The 19,334-nt window shown below is 37.0% G+C and overlaps 1 protein-coding gene across 1 annotated transcript in view; it reads right to left on the bottom strand.

The window, feature by feature from the left end:
• Positions 1-19,334, bottom strand: part of ITGA1 (integrin subunit alpha 1) — a 158,198-nt gene that overhangs the window by 25,316 nt on the left and 113,548 nt on the right. Inside the window, exons 13-20 of the mRNA XM_032851453.1 lie at positions 16,787-16,930; positions 14,670-14,927; positions 12,338-12,468; positions 8,970-9,136; positions 7,496-7,632; positions 5,374-5,484; positions 3,172-3,381; positions 1,301-1,381 (exon numbers count right to left, since the gene is read on the bottom strand). Of these exons, the coding sequence (XP_032707344.1) occupies positions 1,301-1,381; positions 3,172-3,381; positions 5,374-5,484; positions 7,496-7,632; positions 8,970-9,136; positions 12,338-12,468; positions 14,670-14,927; positions 16,787-16,930 (1,239 nt within the window). The remainder of the gene's footprint in view (positions 1-1,300; positions 1,382-3,171; positions 3,382-5,373; positions 5,485-7,495; positions 7,633-8,969; positions 9,137-12,337; positions 12,469-14,669; positions 14,928-16,786; positions 16,931-19,334) is intronic.

Here is a 19,334-nt window from a genome sequence, read left to right as displayed (position 1 = left end):
ACATTGGGCTCTTTGCTCAGAAGGGAGTCTGCTTCTCTCCCCACCTCTGCCTGCTGCTCCCCCTGCTTGTGCTCTCTCTGTGTGTCAAATAAATAAATAGAATCTTTGAAAAAAAAATGAAAAGACAATGGGAGAAAATATTTGCAAATCATATATCTGATAAGTGACTTGAAAGCAGAATATATGAAGAACTCTCACAACTCAATAATAAAAAAAAGACATCCATAGTAAAGGATCTGAATAGACATTTCTCCAAAGAAGATATACACATGGTCAGTAAGCCCATGAAAGGATGTTCAACATCATCAGCTATTAAGGAAACACAAATCAAAATCACAGGCAGTAACAATGTGAAGAAAGACATATATTGCTGGTAGGAATGGAAAATGGGGCAGTCACTTTGGAAAACAGTTTTGCAGCTTCCTAAAATGTTGCACATAGTTATCACCAAACCAAGGAATTCCACCCTAAGAGAATGGAAAACATCCCCATACTAAAAACTGTACACAGATATTCATAGTATTATGCATAGTAGCCAAAAAGCGAAAACAACACAAATGATAGATGAATAAATAAAATATGTTACATCCACAAAATGGAATTGTATTTGGAAATTAAAAGGAACTGCTTATACATGGATGAACCTTGAAAACATTATGGTAAATGAAAAAAGTCAGTTATAAAAGATCACAGATTGTATGATTCCATTTATAGGAAATGTCCTGAATAGGTAGACCCATAAAGAAAGAAAGTAGATTAGTGGTTGCCTGAGGTTGGGGGAGGGATTGGAGGAGAAAAAAGAGAAGTAACTGGTAATGTGTACAGAGTTTCTTTTGGGGATACAAAAATGTTCTAAGATTGATTGTGGTGATGGCTGCAGAATTCACCATTTGGTGAATATACAAAAGCTCACTTAACTGTACAGTTTAAATAAGTGAATTTTATGGTATGTGAATTATATATCAATGAGGATATTATTTAAGAGAGAGAGAGAAATGAAAAAAAAAAGAGTTTCTATACAAAGTTCTAAAAGATTCTAAAAAATTGAAAGATTTGTTTTGTCTACAGGCCAGAAAAGCCTACTACTATTGGATAAAATATCAAGTATAATTTTAAATTTTGTCTTAGCATTTGAGTTTGGCTCATGCACTAATTGGTTCTTGATTCCAGTATCTCAAAATCTTGAACTCAAACTTCATCTGCATCATCCTAAAATACCATTAGAGGGATTTATACATTTAACTTGAGCACAGTATTTTTCATATCCAGTTGCCACATGTATGTTTTATAATCTGCTTACCTCTTCTCCTCTTCTCAGGAAAGGATATCCAACCTTACATGTGAGATTATGATTGGATTCACAACTGTCTTTTTGGATAGCCTTGGAAGAAAAAGTAAGCAGAATTAGAGCAGACACACAGGTGAAATACTTGAGCTTGGTTTTTCCAGATTTTTCCCAGCTGTGCCTTGGACCCTGCCTTGCTAAGATTTGTCTCTCAGTTTATTTGGGAGAGTCACGGCATTATGGGATCACCTGTGTCACCATCCATGGGAAATCTGAAAACATTACTTGAGGGAGACTGAAAGGCAAAGCACATCACATCTTGTCTAGGTGTCCCACTGCACAGTGGATGCATGAACAGCATGCGCCACATAGGGTGGATGAAATAATCCACACATACCAGACTGCCACATGGAAGCCCACAGTGAGTGGCTGTCATGAGAAGAGTTTCACTCAGCGGTAAGAGCACAGGTTCGGACCTGAGACCACCAGGAGTTCAATTCTGACTCCATCACTATTAGCTTTCTCCTTGTCAAAGAGAAAGGCTCACTTCTCTGAGCCTGATTTTCTGTTAAGTGAGGTCAGTCATACTCAATTTCATCAAACTGTAAATGCCACTGAATAGTAGGAGACTCACCAGTATTTTGTGTACGAATAAGAGGAGTGGAAATGCTGCCAGTTAAGTAAATATATCGACTGTATAATGCGGTTACAGCAAAGTTAAAATGTGACTGAAAGGGTTTATCTTAGAATCTCTGTAGTACAAAGATACCTATCTACTTAATGAGAATTGAGTAAGTGGAATGCTTAGAACAGTGCCTGGAACATAATATGACTCAGGAAAAGGTTGTCATTATTATTACTGTTTTTATTGTTAATAGATGTAGGGGAGACACGTTGTTTATTTTTATAGTCCTCCCTCTGTACCAAAGCCATGAAGTTAGTTGAAGAGGATACTGGCAATGATTTTTAATATAGTCCACGTTCCAGAGAAAAATTCAGTGGTAACATTTTTCTAGCATCACTTTGCACATTTGGATTTACAATTAACATTCTTTACTGAATCTAAAATATGTGGTAGTAATGGAGGACATTTTTTAAGCCTCTGTTAGTCGTCATGTCCTTAAGTGGTATCCTAATAAATAGAGAGAAATATCAGTGAAAGTCTGAATTTACACAAACTGAATTTACACAAACATTAAAAATGTTTTTTTAATGTGAATCATACATATTACTAATTTTTAATGTGAATCATACATATTACTAATTCATTACATATAGACAGAATTGTAAATAAGGGGGATTCATTCAGAGATCAGAATTAAAAGCAAAATTCAAATGTGGAAGTACTAATTATTGCTGATATAGCATCTTATGCAGCTGTATGTTATTGCCAAGATGAAAAAAAAAACTGTTATGACAATGACACATTGTGATTTAACATCTCTTTTTCCAATGTAAGGATTTTACATAGAAAATGAGAAGTGGTATCTTGATTTTTTTTCTTGTAAATATTTTTTTGTTCCATACATACATTCCTTTCTCTGCACCTCTGTTCAACTGTCTTGACTCTGTTATGTTTATATTTTTCTTTGAGTTTGTCTCAATTTCAGCTATGTAATGCCTCTACAAAATGTATGATTTTGATAAATCAGTGATCCTATCCTCATGCTGAATCTAAGAAAAGTCATAGATCTCCAAAGACATTCATCAAAAAAAAAACTTTTTAAAAAAAATTTCATACTTTCACCATTAGTGAGTACTAATAATTTGTCCAAAACGCTCTCTATTCTTCTAAACTCAATAAAAACAATTAGTTCAGTAGCAGGAAAAGTCGGCTCAATAAATGATTATTACAAGAATAAGCAAATATAAAACTAAAAGTTTACCTCAATTCCTGAAAAAATTAGATTTGGAGAATAGTGCACTATGGTTCTGGTGTTATAGGCACTGTCCTTTTTATTTTTGACTGTGAGACTAACATTGAACTTATCGTTATGAGACCTGACAACAAGCAGGTCCTTTTCTGTGGTGGATACTTTCAGGGCGAGGTCCGAGATACATTTATCCTTGTTTCCACAGTCTTTGGCGAAAGGAATCTGAAAATGGTCACAGGAAAGCGTTTTTCAACATTTAGTTAAGCATGATTGAAAATTACTTATTACCTGCTTGGTGAAGTGACATATTGCCAAACTAAGTTAAGCAGCTCATAAAGAGAACAGACTCCACTGCAGAAGTCATGAGGAATTTTAAGTTTATTCCTATAATTTATAGGGAAAAATAATAAACTTCTGAATATAAATTCTTTCAGTCCTTTAGAGAACGCACAGTTTTCACACATGTTTTTTGCTGGCTTTAGTCTGCCAGAGTAGAATAGTTTCAAAAAAATCACGTCAAGGGGCGCCAGGGTGGCTCAGTGGGTTAGAGCCTATGCCTTCGGCTCGGGTCATGATCTCGGGGTCCTGGGATCGAGCCCTGCGTCGTGCTCTTTCCTCAGCGGGGAGCCTGCTTCCCCCTCTCTCTCTGCCTGCCTCTCTGCCTACTTATGGTCTCTCTTTCTGTCAAATAAATAAATAAAATCTTAAAAAAAAATCAAGTCAAGTACTCTAAGATCTAAATCTACGAGAGAACACTTCAACACTCAACCCCCGTTATGAGATTTTCTATTGAAAAGAATAAAAGCCTTAGAAATGTAATAGAGCTCAGAGGTAAAAAATGGTCAAGCCACATAACTAGAGTTTCCTTGACTCGTCTTCCCATTAAGCCCCACCCTCTTGCCTAAACCTTCACTAAGAGCTCTCCATTCTACTTCTCTTCTAAGCATCTCCCAACTCTCCATTGCCACCGTCACCTCTAGTGTAGCCATCCTTATTCTTCCCTGAACTAATGCAACAGATTCCTAAGTGGTCTCCCGCACCCACTCTTGTTCCAACCATGCTTCCTCCAATCACTCTCCACGTTGCAGCTGGAGTAATCCTTAAAAAGATATAAATCCAGTGCTATCACTGAAACAGTTGAAACTACCAACAGCATTCCATTGCTTCAAGATAATCTGTGCAGTAGCATAAAGCCCAGAATGACCTGGCTCCTTCCTATGCCTCCCTCCCTATCCCACGTCACCTTCCCACCTCGCTCTTCAGCTTCAGCCACATTAGAGACTTTAGTGCAGTTCCTTTATGCCTCAGACCTTTAACACATGTTTCTGTGCATAAAACACTGCTCCCTCCACTCCTGTGAATAGGATGGAAAATCCTCCTAGGCTTCAGGTCTCAACTTAAATGTCACAACTTCTGTCTGCTTAGGCAGAAGTTCCCATCAAACAATTAAATTCTCCTCCAGACCACATGCTTTAATCCAACTAATACCTGTTTCCTAGGTTAGACTGTAAACTCTGAAGCTTGGTACATGTAAGACACCCAATCACTATTCTTGAAAGGAGGAAAGTGAAAGCAAAAGATACGGGTGTAGAGAAAACGAATTCTCCACCCCAAACGTTTGCTCCACTAGTGCCACCCCATCTTTCTACTTGCTCACTCACTCTTTCTCAGGGGCAAGACAATGGACTCTGTGGATTTGGAAGCAGGAGCGGGGTGAATACAGCTCTTCCCACCTCTTCTGCTCTTGGGGCAGCATGTGCCCATGGGAGCCATACATTCTTGCTCTCTATCTTCATTCTGCAAGTTTTATGAGGTGGGCCCCCTTGAAAGAGGCCTGAGATTGATGAGCACTGCTGATGATGCACTTGGTTATCTGTGGTCTAAGCCTTGTTCAGCAGGAGGACACCCAGTATGCCTAAGCCACAAACACCAAACCCGGTGTTTATTAGTAATAAAGGGAATTCCTGTAGGCTAACCCATGTCCTTCTTTCAATTGGTCCCAAATTTAGGGGAGATAAAAATAGGTGCTATTTGTAAGTTCCTCCAACAATAGGAAGCCGAAGAGTTGAGAAAAGTCTAGAAGAGTCTCATTCTTTTTTTAAAAAAATGAGTTAGGGTTGTATGTGTGGGTCTATGTGTTTTAGGGTTTTTTTCCCCCACAATATGTTCACATGCAGGCATCCTGAATTTAAAAAAAAAAAAAATCCAACTTACATATTCATGTACTGAATTTGGTAGGGAATCATCAAGAACAGGCCCATTTTCTGGATCAGTCAGATTAAAATCCAAAGTTATCCTTACAGAGTCCCGAAAGTCATGCTTGTCCTACAGATTGAAACATAACATATTTTATCATTGGTATCATATTTGCTGCATGTTCTGACCTTGTTATGGCTTCCTTCTTCTGCCCCTGTAGGTCAGGGTTACTGGAACATTTTTGTGCACCTGATCAGACACGATGTCATCAGGTTTTTGCTTCATTGGAGAGAGACTGCCTTCTACCATGATAAGGGACACTGCTGAATGCAAAGGCTTCCGGATGACCAGTCGAGTCACCTGGCTTCTCAGCAGTCCTGCTGTAGTAATAGGATGTGCCATAGTTTGCCATGGCAGCGTATACCACCCTGGGCTCCTTTCATAGTAACATCTTTTCTCTTGAGATCTTGAGCTAAAAACTGCCATGTAATACTTCCAACCTCAAATGAGCAAAGTTGCTTTAAACTGAGTTGAATTTCATTAGTATAATATATGCCTCGAGTTGCAAGAATTTTATAATGTCAAATGATATGTAAGTGATATGAATGCAATCAATATTGTTTTATAATATCATGAGTACCAGCCATCATTTATGGCATGTCTGGGATTATGAGCTTTACACACATTATTGAGAAGTATTTCAACAGTCCTCCGAGATGAGTGACTATTATAGTCATTATTTTACAAATGAAAACCTGGGCCTCTAAGAGGCTAACAACTTGGTCAAAATCACTTGGAATGTGGGGAAGCTTTAAGACAAATTCCATCCTGGCTGACTGACTCCAGAACAAATGTCAATGTATCTATTAAAATCTAAAAGAATTTTAGAAATTTTGAAACTAGATCATTCCTTTTACTACCAAGTGCCTACACATAGCTAGATTCTACATTTTAGACAAATATACACTAAGTGATTTCTAGCAGGTTGAAGGCAGGGGCATGTCTGGTTTCACACCCTTTCAAATTTTATACAAGTTCTAATTCCTAAATGCTCAGTTCTGATGAAGTAAATAGGAGGATAACTCCAGTTTTTTTTTCTTTCTGATTATAGATTGATCTTAGTGTTGATAGATATGTTAATTTTGATATATACTATGGGGAATATTGACTTGAAAATCACTGAAGAAAAATACAGTACACTAATAGGGATGTTTCCTGTCACTTTCCTTCCCTGACTATAATATTTAAAAAAATATAGAATATGAATACATCAAGAATATAGAAATAAATCAGATGTGGGGGGAAATCAGCCTGTTTTCCTGTAAAGTTCCAGGATCATGTGTAAATCTCAAGTCTGTCTCAGTCACTAAAATCAGTATTTTGTCATTACCTCCACTCTTCCCTCTTTTTTTTTTCTTTAGGTATCATGTGCATTATAAGAAAATGTTAAAAAAAACTCCCGCCCTCATTGGGAACATTCTCTCTCTATATAATGACTCAATAAAATGTATTTAAATGGTTCAAACTGGCTTCCTAGCCATCTTTGGAGATTAATAATTTGCTTCGCAAGCCTCCCTTATTAGTGTAATAGAAAGAAACTTAGGTAGCACAAAGCCTATGGATGATAGAAAATAGCAGATTTTTTTCTTTTCGATTTAAAGTCAAAGAGTGAAACATATAGTTCAATGGACAAGAAAGGACCCCAAAAAACATATGGCCCAACAGTTTCTCCTCAGGGCATGTAAGCACTTACATCAAATGTAATACACATTTGACAGGTGAGGCCCACAAAAGTTAAATGGTATTTTCAATTTGAAAGAATAAGTGAATGAATGCAAAAAATGAATGAATGAATGAATGAATGCAGGTTTCTTATCAACTAGTGCCATGTGCCTTCTACTGTTCCATAATATATGGATGACTGATAACACACACATAGGGAAGACAAAAGATGGTTTTATGAAATGCATCTGGAAATTAGAAGATCAGGCCTGTGATTTTCTGATAAAGTGACCAAATAAATGAAGTTTACTTCATCATGTGCACTTTGAAATAAAAATCGTAAGATTGGCTTGAAATAAGACATTTATGCTTTATTCTTGATTTAGAATAAAGCAGTTATAACATATGATTTACTTGCCAACATGTAGAAGGACAGCTTAGTGCACTCTGATTCTTCAACTGTGATGTTTCTTTGAATCTTTCTTTCTTGAGTTCCAGAGAAAAAACTTCGTGATATTTGTCTTAGTGAATCTAGTGTGACGCGGTACTGCATATCTGGAAATAAAATGACAGAAATATTTGCCTGGGGTGATTTTCATATGGTTCAGTTCATTAAGTTAGCATTATAGAAAAATCTCTTGAGCAAACAGTCAACAGAAAGTTTCCATTACTCAGCTTACCTACACTCCTGTAGTACAATGGTAGTCCCAGTCATGACGATAACCTTCAGAACTACTTTCTCTCTGTGTGTGTGTGTACATATGCACACCCACACACTCATACAACAGGTACATCAACATAGAAACTAAATTTCTGATTATGCATGTGTTTATTGGGTTTTCACTTAAATTGTTTTTTTAGTTTAGCAATGTTGAAGCCCTGTTTAGAATATTGATTTTATTTCAATAGACAGAAAAATATACACTAATGAATTCTTATATATTTTATGAAAAAGTTACTTCAGACTCTTCAGAGCATGTAATCAAAGAAGCTTACCAAAGAAGTTTCATAAAATAGGCGTACCAAAATAAAAAACAAGTTAAACCTATACTTTCTAAAAAGGCAATAATTCTACTTATTTGATCGCTTATTTTACAAAAATAAATGAGATTGAAATAATGCTGTATGTGGAAATGTAAATCATATTTTATATTTCTATACCTAAAACTAGTCAGAGGGCTATTGGAGAGCATAATTATGCACATGAAGAGCAAACTAAGAGAAACAGATCTTAAGGATTAATGATTTTTCATATTCTATTTGCAGCCAATGACCTCCACAGTTTTGACTCCAACATATTTCAATATCATTATAAAAATACCTCAGGAAGTGTATGTGTAGGGAGGAGGACATTCCTAGACTGTGCCTGAGAACACACACCCACAACATGTCTGATGCTCAAAAACCAGGATCACGTTCTGAGTGGAGTAAAGAGAGCTCAGAAAGTGGGGTTGCAAAGCATTCACGTCCTTTGCAATAGCAGTCTTAGTAAAGAGAGGGCAGGAGAAGAAAGAGAGGGTTTGTGAAAACCCACAGGAAGGAAAACTGGGCTCCTAGGGAGCCCAACGTCCAAACTCTACTTCTGAACTGGTATTATTATTATTGTTTTTAGCACTTCGTAGTTTGTGGTAAATGGGAGAGAGAGGGGAACCATGGACTGTGGAGACCATTGTATATAAGCATATAGTTTCTGCTCCAGATTTTATTGGGTTCTGTAACATATTCTCTCTTCAGTAGATTTTTTTTTCAAGGTTCAACATGTTCACAGGGGTAAATCTGATATGCAGATCCCCATCATCGGGGAAAATACAGTATCTTAGTGGATGTCATCATGTGGGAGCAAATGTATTGTTCTCCTGCCCCAAAGTACTTGGTACACATAAGACACTTACCAGCTACAAAAATTGTGTCTTCTTTGGACTTTAATTTCACATCGAAACACACGGTAGCATTTATGCATACTGTTTCCTTTCCTTCCACACGGCAGTTTTTCTTTTGGATATTCACTTTATTGGGTTCAAAATTCATGGTCACTTTAACTACAGCCACATCTCGGGACCTACAAACAGAAACAATGACGATTACTCCCCCATCTTCATATTTAATGAATGCCATCATTATGGGAGTGCAGTGCGAAAGCACTGATGGGGATTCTTTTTTGTGTATAGTTGGGCTCGCAGGATTCACTTTCTTTGGTGATTTTTTAAAAAGATTTATTTTTTATTATTTTTAACAATTTTATTTATTTATTTGAGAGAGCGAGTGAGAGTGAGAGAGAACATGTGCATGAGCAGAGTGCAGTGTTTTCTCTCCCCAGGGAGGCCTACATACCTTCTTCCCTTGCTCTAATAAGATGGTATTTAAGTCCGAATTCTAAGCCACCTCAAAGAATTACTCATTTTTCTCTGGGTATCTCCCATGTACACACGGGGTATGCGTGTTAATAAACTTGTTTTTCTCTTGTTAATCTGTCTTTTGTTACAGGGGTGTCAGCCAAGAGCTCAAAAGGCTAGAAGGAAAATTATTTTTCATTCCTTACAGTTCATAAGTCAAAAATCTGTTTTGCCTGTGACGGAAGGAAGATGGAACCACGTGCTCAGGTGCAACCTCAGAACCAAAACCGTATTTTGGGAATCTTTGAGTTTGTTCCCAATCTGGAAAGAGTCCCAAGCCCCGTGGACAACTCATGTGCACTGTAATACTTGTACAGACAAGTACAGGTACTATGGATACGTATCTCGTGAATACATAAGTCTTTGATTTCCTTTTGCATTAAAATATTCTAATTATTTTTATTTTAAACATCTTACCCATAGAAGACAGGGAAACATAAAAAAAGGAAACAAAGAAAACAGAAATCACTTGTAAATCTACCACTCAGCAATAATTACCATTAATATTTGATGCGCTTCTTTTTCTCTGCAGAAGAATATATCTGTATATGTATAAATGTGTGTGTGTGTATAGAGAGATACACACATGCACATACATCCATACATACTTTTAAAGCATCATAATATAATGAGCAGATTTCCAATATCTGTATTTTTCTGGGAACATTAGTTTTAATGGCAATATACTATTCCAACATATGCATGTGTTGTAATCTATTTACTCAGTCCTTCATTAATTTATTTTTTTTAAAAATAGTTACTACCACAGTGCTGTGATGACTCTAAAGATTGTATACCTTCAATGTAGATTAAATCTTTAAAAATTTAGGAAGCAAATTCCTTGTTAAAAAGTATGAATATTCTAAGGCTCTTTAACACTTACTGGCAATACCTTCTAATGCATTTTAACCAGTTTACTCTTTCACCAGCAATGAACTAGCATGTCTAATTCCCTGCTCAGTAGTTTGGATCCTTCAGGAATGAGGCTGCCTTGACCACTTTCCTCCACACATCCCTCTGCCCCAACAATGTCTTTAAAGGGGTTATGGTGCAATTTGTTCCACAAAATGGGGCTCTCCATATCTGCTCCTGAAAGTCCCTGATTGGGGTGGGCTTCTGTTTATTGCCTGCCACCTATATCCACTCTCAGTCCCTCCTTTGGCATCATAAATCTTGGTCTTCGTGCCCCTGTCTGTTGGTCTGGTCCCTTCTGCTGGGCAATCACAGGGTACAACTCTGCCATTTTGGCCCATCAGTGATAAAGCACTGACTGGGGGTAAAAGAGGATAAGTCTTCAGAGCTTTTTAAGAAATCTTTGAAACAAAACTGGAGAGTAAAAATTGCCCTTATAATGTGTGTGTGTGTGTGTGTGTGTGTGTGTGTGTATATATATTATATATATATATCTGTATATATATAAAGTATGTAATATATATACACTATTTTAAAGATTTTTAAATATATATATATTTTATAGTGTGTATATATATATATACACATATATATATTTTAAAGATTTAAAAATTTATTTGACAGAGATCACAAGTAGGCAGAGAGGCAGGCAGAGAGAGAGGGGGAGGCGGGCTCCCAGCTGAGCAGAGAGCCCGATGCGGGGCTCGATCCCAGGACCCTGGGATCATGACCTAAGCTGAAGGCAGAGGCTTTAACCCATTGAGCCACCCAGGTGCCCCATAATGTATATATTTTTAATAGGAGAGTCACTAAACTAAATATTTTTTGAGTTAAGGTTATCATAATACATTAATCCAGGATTAACAGTTTAAACTGTATCCTTTGTTGCTGACACTGGTGACTTCGGGTTTGGAGCCCTGCTTCTGGGTGAGCCCTCCCCAAAGTCATAGCTCCTTGCTGTCCAGCACTCTCCTTTCTTAGGCACCACCTTACAGTTTTCTTTTCCCCCTACTGTACAATTAAGACATTTTTAACATAATGGTTATTATCTGTGTATAGTTTAGTGTACAATTTTTATTTGACCATAAGTTTTTAAACATTATCTCTATTTTTAGTTAGAATTTTTTTTCAAATTTTAAAGTTGAACTAGAGTATATAATATTATATTAGTTTCAGGTTTGTAACATAGTGATTCAATAATTTTATTCATTATGCTATGCTCACCACAATAAGTGCAGTTACCATCTATGTATGGTATGGTAAAAATATTATATATATATATATAATATATATTGCATATGTTATATATATACACATTTATAATAAAAACACAGACAATGATGCACAATTATCTAATTATACATATTAGGTAAATGAGTAAAGAGTCAATTACCCTAAAAAGTTTGTGAACTACTCTGGGGCGCCTGGGTGGCTCAGTGGGTTAAAGCCTCTGCCTTCAGCTCAGGTCATGATCCCAGGACCCAGGACCCTGGGATCAAGCCCTGCATGGGAATCTCTGCTCAGTGGGGAGCCTGTTTCTCTCTCTCTCTGCCTGCCTCTCTGCCTACTTGTGATCTCTGTCTGTCAAATAAATAAATAAAATCTTTAAAAAGTTTGTGAACTGCTCAAAGTTAGCCATGTTTCCTTGTTTATATAATTCTCTATGAAGCCCTCTTCTTTCCTATGCTGCCGCCTAAAACAGAATATCTACCTTAGCACCAAGCACATAATAAATACCCCAAATTAAGAGGTGGTTCTACTTGTTCCTTTAATATGGTTTCTCCATTTAAGATTTGATGACTCCTTCAGCTTCTTTAACTACATAACTTTGATCTAAATAATGGGGTACAAAAGAAAACAGGTATTTGGTATGACAGGAGGTCCAATCATACTCTGAGCTATGTAGCTATTTGTGAAGTATTATCTGATGAATTGGATGTTATTAAAATACATACCAGAAGAGGGCAGCACCACCAAGGCCCCCAATAGTCACATCAGTCAGACCATCGCCATTTAAATCCATTTCTCCATGGATAGACTGGCCAAAAAATTTTAGTGTCTTGCCGTCTCCACCTGATGGAATACGCTGTGAAAGTGCCAACAGAGAGTTTTTATGCCAGAAGTGTCTCTTCAAAAACAGTTTCAAATAAATCTGAGAACTTGGATTGGGTAACAAAAAATGAAAATTAAAGATCTTTTGGAAACCCGCCTAAGAAGCCCCTCATGTGGTGACAAGCTGAATTACTCAGTTGTTACCAAAGGTTATTCTTTTTATAGTGCAGACAAAATAATCCAGGGTTACTGACACCAGAGAGAGGGGAAAAAAATTTTATAACGTCATCTTGTCTAATGCTCAAGGAAAACATTGTGAGTAACTGGCTCTCCTTTCTAGTTCCCACTCAGTCCCATAATGCAGAGATATTTAAAGATACTGGAAACTTGAAAACACATCACACATGCAAGAGAAGGAGCAGAAGTTTGTCACAGGGGTCAGTTTGGGGTTTACTGAATTTGGGGGGGGTAGCTGTAAATAGCACATGCCATCAAATACATTTCCCAGTATATGATCTTCTTTGCTAAAAGTCAAGGGTACTATAAGCTCAATAGGTACAAATGAATGTGGAGTTCTTGATGACTGATTTGTCACATACCCGCACAGAATGTGTTTAATATTCGTACTTCCTGACTTAGCTTTGGTTCAAACTGATAATACTTTAATAGAACCTGAAGGCAAGGAGACAGGACTGACAGACCCTCCCTAAACTTGAGGTCTTCTTGAAAACCATAAATTAAGAAGCATATAAGGCAAACCAAATGGAAACATTTTTCATGCTGAAAGGTTTGCTGGGAAGTATTTCCTTATTTTCAGCAAACGAACCAGAAACATCTGCCTCATTGGTCCTGGAGGAGCTCATTCAGTTTGATTTTGGGTTATCACATACACAAACAGCACCTCTGGTTACTATGGAAACAAGCAAGCACACCCTCACCTATCCTTGGGAAAGCATTTTGCCAATAATTAAGCAAACTCAGCTGTAATATTCTTTTTTGTTGTTATTTAAAGCTGAACTTTGAGTAACCACCATTTTACAAAATAAATTTCTTATGACAATCTATCCTCTTATTAATGATTTAGACATCCTATTTTTTTCTACTGCAAACACCATTTCAGTACGTTTTCAGGATTAATAGTGAAGGAATAAAGTGGCAGAACACAAGAAAGAAATGCCTCCCTGCAGTTCCTCCTTCCGTCATGTTCCCATGGTTAATATTGCCTGTTTTCAGTTAAGTAATACCATGAAGACTTTTGAATTTTTTGAAGACAGATAATTTACTAAGTGGATGGAAGTTTGTTACTGAAATATGCCCTTTACTTTATTGTCTCACTAATGTCATTATGACTTTATGAAAAATAAAGTACAACTTCACTTGAATGGATTTTGAGAATTCTCTTCACTATAGTACAAAAAGAACAACTATAAAAGAGAAATAATTGATGTTCTGATTTTCTTTTCATGTTATATAAGTAGTTCAGTGCTTAATTACTTATGGTAACTTAAAAACAGACAATTACATTAGAAGAATTCCTTTAAACTCTCCTACTTTTATAGTGCATTAAATACTTCTGCAAATTGGTATTTTTCTTATGCAGGAAAAAATTGCATTTATGGATTAGAACCATTAACTGATAATAAATTTAAAACCAGAACAACAAAAATCCCCTGCAAGTTAAGCTTAGGTATTCTGATTTTTTTCCAAGAGGGATTATTTGTGAGGAAATTATAAACCTTCAGGAATCCAAATTCGGTTCACAAAAACATACCAATTTAATTCATAAACATAAATGTTATGCAATTTCATTATAACACAGATACTGAATATAAAAACAATAACCTCATCTTTATTCGCTAAATCATATCATTATTATTCTCTTATTCAGAAAGTGGTATCCTCTTTTTAGGATCAGGCACACTGCAACTGTTAAATCGTATCGCTAAAAAGTGTTCATTTTTTGGGTTCGTGTTTGACTATTCTGAGAGTTCAGATCATGGAGACGTGGCAAATAACAACAGAAAAAAAAAAGACCCAAAAAACCAAAACTAGATAACATGATAAAATACAAAATAATGCTCCTGTAAAGAAACCTTAAAAGAGAATTAAATCTAGTTTCCCAATAAAGTCAGAAGAAAAAATAATCAAATAACTCATGAAGCAAGACAAGAAGCAAGCCTAGCATTGAACCCACTTAACGCTTAAGGGTGGGAATGTGTGTGTTTAACTTCTTACTTGTGCGTACTCCTTCCTGATAGTTTTGCCACTCCCGTGATAAATGTACACGGCTCCCCCATGATCATCTTCCAGGGGTGCTCCTATCACAATGTCATCAAACCCATCAAGATTGAGGTCTCTCACTGCAACGACAGCTGTTCCAAAACGAGCCCCGCATGGCTCATTTTTGTTTTCTTTTGTGCATGAATTGTGCTTCAGAGATGAGCAGCAAGTCTGCCTAATGGGCTCCAGGCTCATTTGATATTCAAACCTTGTCTGGAAGAAACATACACAGGATACTTATGGATTTCTATCATTACTATGGCACAGTGAAATTTTTTTTTTAACAGATTTTTATTTATTTATTTGACAGAGAGATCATAAGCAGGCAGAGAGGCAGGCAGAGAGAGAGGGAGGAGGAAGCAGGCTCCCTGCGGAGCAGAGACCTCTGATGCAGGGCTCATCCCAGGACACCAGGATCATGACCTGAGCTGAAGGCTAGGCTTAACCCACGGAGCCACCCAGGCACCCCCACAGTGAAATTTTTAAGTACATGCTAAATCACCACTGTTAAAAACCATTTGTACATCAACAGGAAAGTCTGTAAAATTTCTTAAAAAGGGTGCTTATCTGAGAGCCATGTTAAAGATTTTAAAGAACAGACTGTAGAAGTGGGGAAGAAGGCATACTGAGGATTATAATGGATTCTCTTTTTAACGCAACCGGGTGAGTAGAGGACTCCCAGAATGTTTTTAAAGCCAAAGAACTGAATGTTTAAAATCCTTAGTTCAAGTCTTTATCCTTCCTTCATCCCAAATCTGCTTCTTTGAAAAGTCTCTATATAGTCTCCTTTATAGGGCAAAAGGGAAATTACTCTATCCAAAACCCAAATTTTTTCCCAAAGCTATCTAGAGCAAAAAAAGCACAAAAAAACAAAAAGCCCAACAAACTCAGTAAAGACAGGGCCAGTAGTGATGGACAGGAACACAGGTTCTAGGAAAAAAGGAAAAAAACAGCACAGGACCAAAAAAATTGATGAGAGGAAGCAAACAAAATGATAGGATGAAAGATATATAATTTATGAATTAAAAAATTAGTTGGAGAGACTCTAAGAATTTAAAAAGCTAAATAGATGAATGCTGACTTTGCTATAGACAACAAAACAAAAAACTCTTCTAATGAAGAAATCAAGAATTATTTCACCTAACATGTGATGTCTAAACTCAGGAGTGGCAAACAAAATCTCACTCCAGCCCACTAAAGTATTCCAAAGACCATAGAATTTTGCTGAAACTGGTGTCACGGCCTTAAAACACACAACTCCATAGTCTCTCTGCTTCCCCTACTTTGTTTTGACAGCTAATGCTGTTTTTTTTTAATTTTTAATTTTTTATTAACATATAATGTATTATTTGCTGCAGGGGTACAGGTCTGTGAATCATCAGGCTTACACCCTTCACAGCACTCACCATAGCACATACCCTCCCCAGTGTCCATAACCCAACCACCCTCTTCCTACCCAACTCCCTCCAGCAACCCTCAGTTTGTTTTGAGAGATTAAGAGTCTCTTATGTACCTAATGAATTTTTTTTTTAAGACTTTATTTATTTGACAGAGAGAGATCACAAGTAGGCAGAGAGGCAAGCAGAGAGAGAGAGAGGAAGGAGGAAGCAGGCTCCTTGCCCAGCAGAGAGCCTGATGCGGGACTCGATCCCAGGACCCTGAGATCATGACCTGAGCTGAAGGCAGAGGCTTAACCCACTGAGCCACCCAGGCAGCCCCCCTAATGCAGTTTTAACTGTTAATGTTCCCAACACCTCCAGGCCGGAGCGATAAAGGGCTGCCCTGTGAGTTTATTTAGCAGTTTAATGAAACTTATCTTTATTTTATATTTTCTGCTAAAAAAGAATAGCTCACATCTCCAAGTAGAAAACATCGAACGGTTTGAACTACCTTACTAGAATTCTAAAATGTTCATTAAAAAACTGAGGAGTTGGTGGGGGTAAAGAGGCCCTGAAAAATTCTTTGCTCCTTTTTCCAAAGTGAGCACAAAATTGGAACTGCGTTACTTATTTGAAATGGGAAGAAAGGAAGAGCTATTCCTGAAATTCTACCAAACTCAGAGCTACCATTACCTGATTCAGAGCGTACACATATACTTTCCCTTGTTCCTCTTTCTCTGTTCCCATGTACATGGGAGCTCCAACCAGAAGAATGTCGGTATTAGAATCTTTATCAATGTCAACTGTCGTTAAAACACTGCCGAAGTAGGAACCAATCTAGGGTACAAAACAAAACAAAATAGTCTGATGAACATTGGAAATTCTCAAGATAGCTAAAAGCCTGCACTTCTTTTACTTATCCTAATATAGGAGAGCATTTGAGATTCAGACAGACATGGAAATAAAAATAAAATATAGAAATGGACTCTACCTGAGAGCTCTTTATTGGCTTTTTTGGGGGGGCTAGTAAACAGGCAGACCCACCCTTGAGGGTGAACAGCTGTCGTAGATTATGCAACCTCAGTGTGAGAAAAATGGCTTCCTTTAGATTTCATCCTAGCATTTCTTTTTTTCCCAAAAAGTAGAAAAGATAAGTGATGCCACCATGATTTTTTTAAGGAAATAAAATGAGTTTAAACAATAAAAGGTATTCTGGGATGGCTTCAATATAATGTTTATATGTATAATACATGTATTTGTATGTATTTATGAAATAGATACATATATGTATATATGTATGAAAAATATGAAATAAACTACAATAGGAAGAACTGATTTGTCTTGGGATACTAGTGCAAGGAATTTCACCTTGGAGACTTATAAGATTGTTTACTCATGCACCTGATAAATTATTGAACTAATGATGTGCTATAAATTGGCTGATTGAATCTAAATTAAAAAAAAAAAAAGATGAGTGGCTCAGTCGGTTAAGCCTCTGCCTTCAGCTCAGGTCACAATCTCAGGGTCCTGGGATCGAGCTCTGCATTGGGCTCCCTGCTCATTGGGGAGCCTGCTTCTCTCTCTCTCTCCCTCTCCTTTTCCACCACAATGCTCTCTCTTTCTCTCTCTCTCAAATAAATAAACATTTAAAAAAAATTGTTTACTCAACAAAAGGCTAAGTCTTGTCCTAGCACTTGTGGAAGATAGAAAAATATAAAAGGATTGCAGGGGGACCATACCCTTGCAGCAACGTTTTGTTTTTTAAAGATATGGATATATTTTAGAGAAATGCGGGAGACTTACACTTCATTATCTAAATGCAATAACCTTTCCAAATTTTGATCTGTGTTAATATTTGATGCTCTTGATAACTGTCTTATTGAAACTTCCTGTTTTGGCTTCCATGATTTTAATTTTGCTCTCTTGATTCTGCCATAATATCACAGGCCACCCTTTATTTTCATCTTTGCAGGTTCCTTTTCCTCCTCCCGTGCCCCAGGTTTTGGTGTCCCCTAAGCTAAGATCTGCACTTCCCCCATTCTCTTTTCTAGATGGCCAATCCTTCCAAACATTTCTATTACTGAAAATTGCAAATTTCATTCTATCTTCCTCTCAAGGCTCCAGTTCTTCATTCTTAGACATTGCTAGACACTCAGACAACTGCTAGATGTTGGCTTTTGAATGTCCTCTCCTCATAGGTTATAAAGGATTTAAAAGGTTTTTTTTTTCCCCCTAAAGTTGGATTAATTACAAACACAAATAAAATACTGTAAGATCTAGCAACCTCGGGGCTTCATTCCCCCATGACAATAGCCATCTGGAGCTGAGTAGGAGCTAAATGTTTAGATGGCTCATGAGCTGTCCAGTCCATGGTTCCCACCACTTCCTGCCGTCTTCTGTGTAGTAGCTTTATTTATTTACTTTATGTTCCTGACACCCATAATGATTTGAATTTGAGCTCACTGTTACAGGAAATTGTAAAACCAAATACCATTTAAAAAACGTATCTACACTGCTTGAGTTGCTGACATTCTAATAATGGTGCCACCTTTCTCTCAGATTCCCAGGCTTGAAACTTAAATCATTTATAATTTAAATCATTAACTTTCATGAGCAATTTTTCAGAAAATTTTCACTTCCTGTCTTGTAGACAATTAACAGAGTGATATCAGACCCAAAATGTCATACAAAATGCTTCATTTTACAACCCTGTCAGTTCCTCCTTATTTATGTCTACTACACTCCTTCCTTTTCCGTTTTTATTGGTGATACATCATTATAGGCTCTCCTCACCTTAGCCTTTTTTAGATTGTTGATGCACTTTCTGATTATGAATGTGGGCAAATGGTTAACAAAACCCTTTCACCAAGTTTTATTATTTTATACAAATGAGAATTTTATATATGAGGCTCTTACTTTTGGTTCACTCTAACTCTGTTCTCCTGGACATCTGTGGGGGAAAGGAGTTCAATTGTATTATGAAGCAATATTGAAAGTGGTAAAAATAATCTCTGGTTGGGACATTGCATTTAGGCTGTGGGGATTTACAGATACCTGATGGAGCTAACATAGGTTGGGCTTCTCAGGATGACTCTGACAACCGCACGCCCTTAGCAGAAGCCCTGGCAGCTATGTCTATGGTGTCATTATGAAAGATATTGACCATATGTCTATGGTGTCATTATGAAAGATTAAAGAGAGGACAGCTCTGTCCTTGCCTGATGTGTCTGTCTCCTCTCAC

Source organism: Lontra canadensis, unplaced genomic scaffold (genome assembly GCF_010015895.1).
Source record: "Lontra canadensis isolate GAN:19392208 unplaced genomic scaffold, GSC_riverotter_1.0 scaffold5, whole genome shotgun sequence".
Taxonomy (NCBI): domain Eukaryota; kingdom Metazoa; phylum Chordata; class Mammalia; order Carnivora; family Mustelidae; genus Lontra; species Lontra canadensis.
This window is presented reverse-complemented; position numbering and strand designations above follow the sequence as displayed.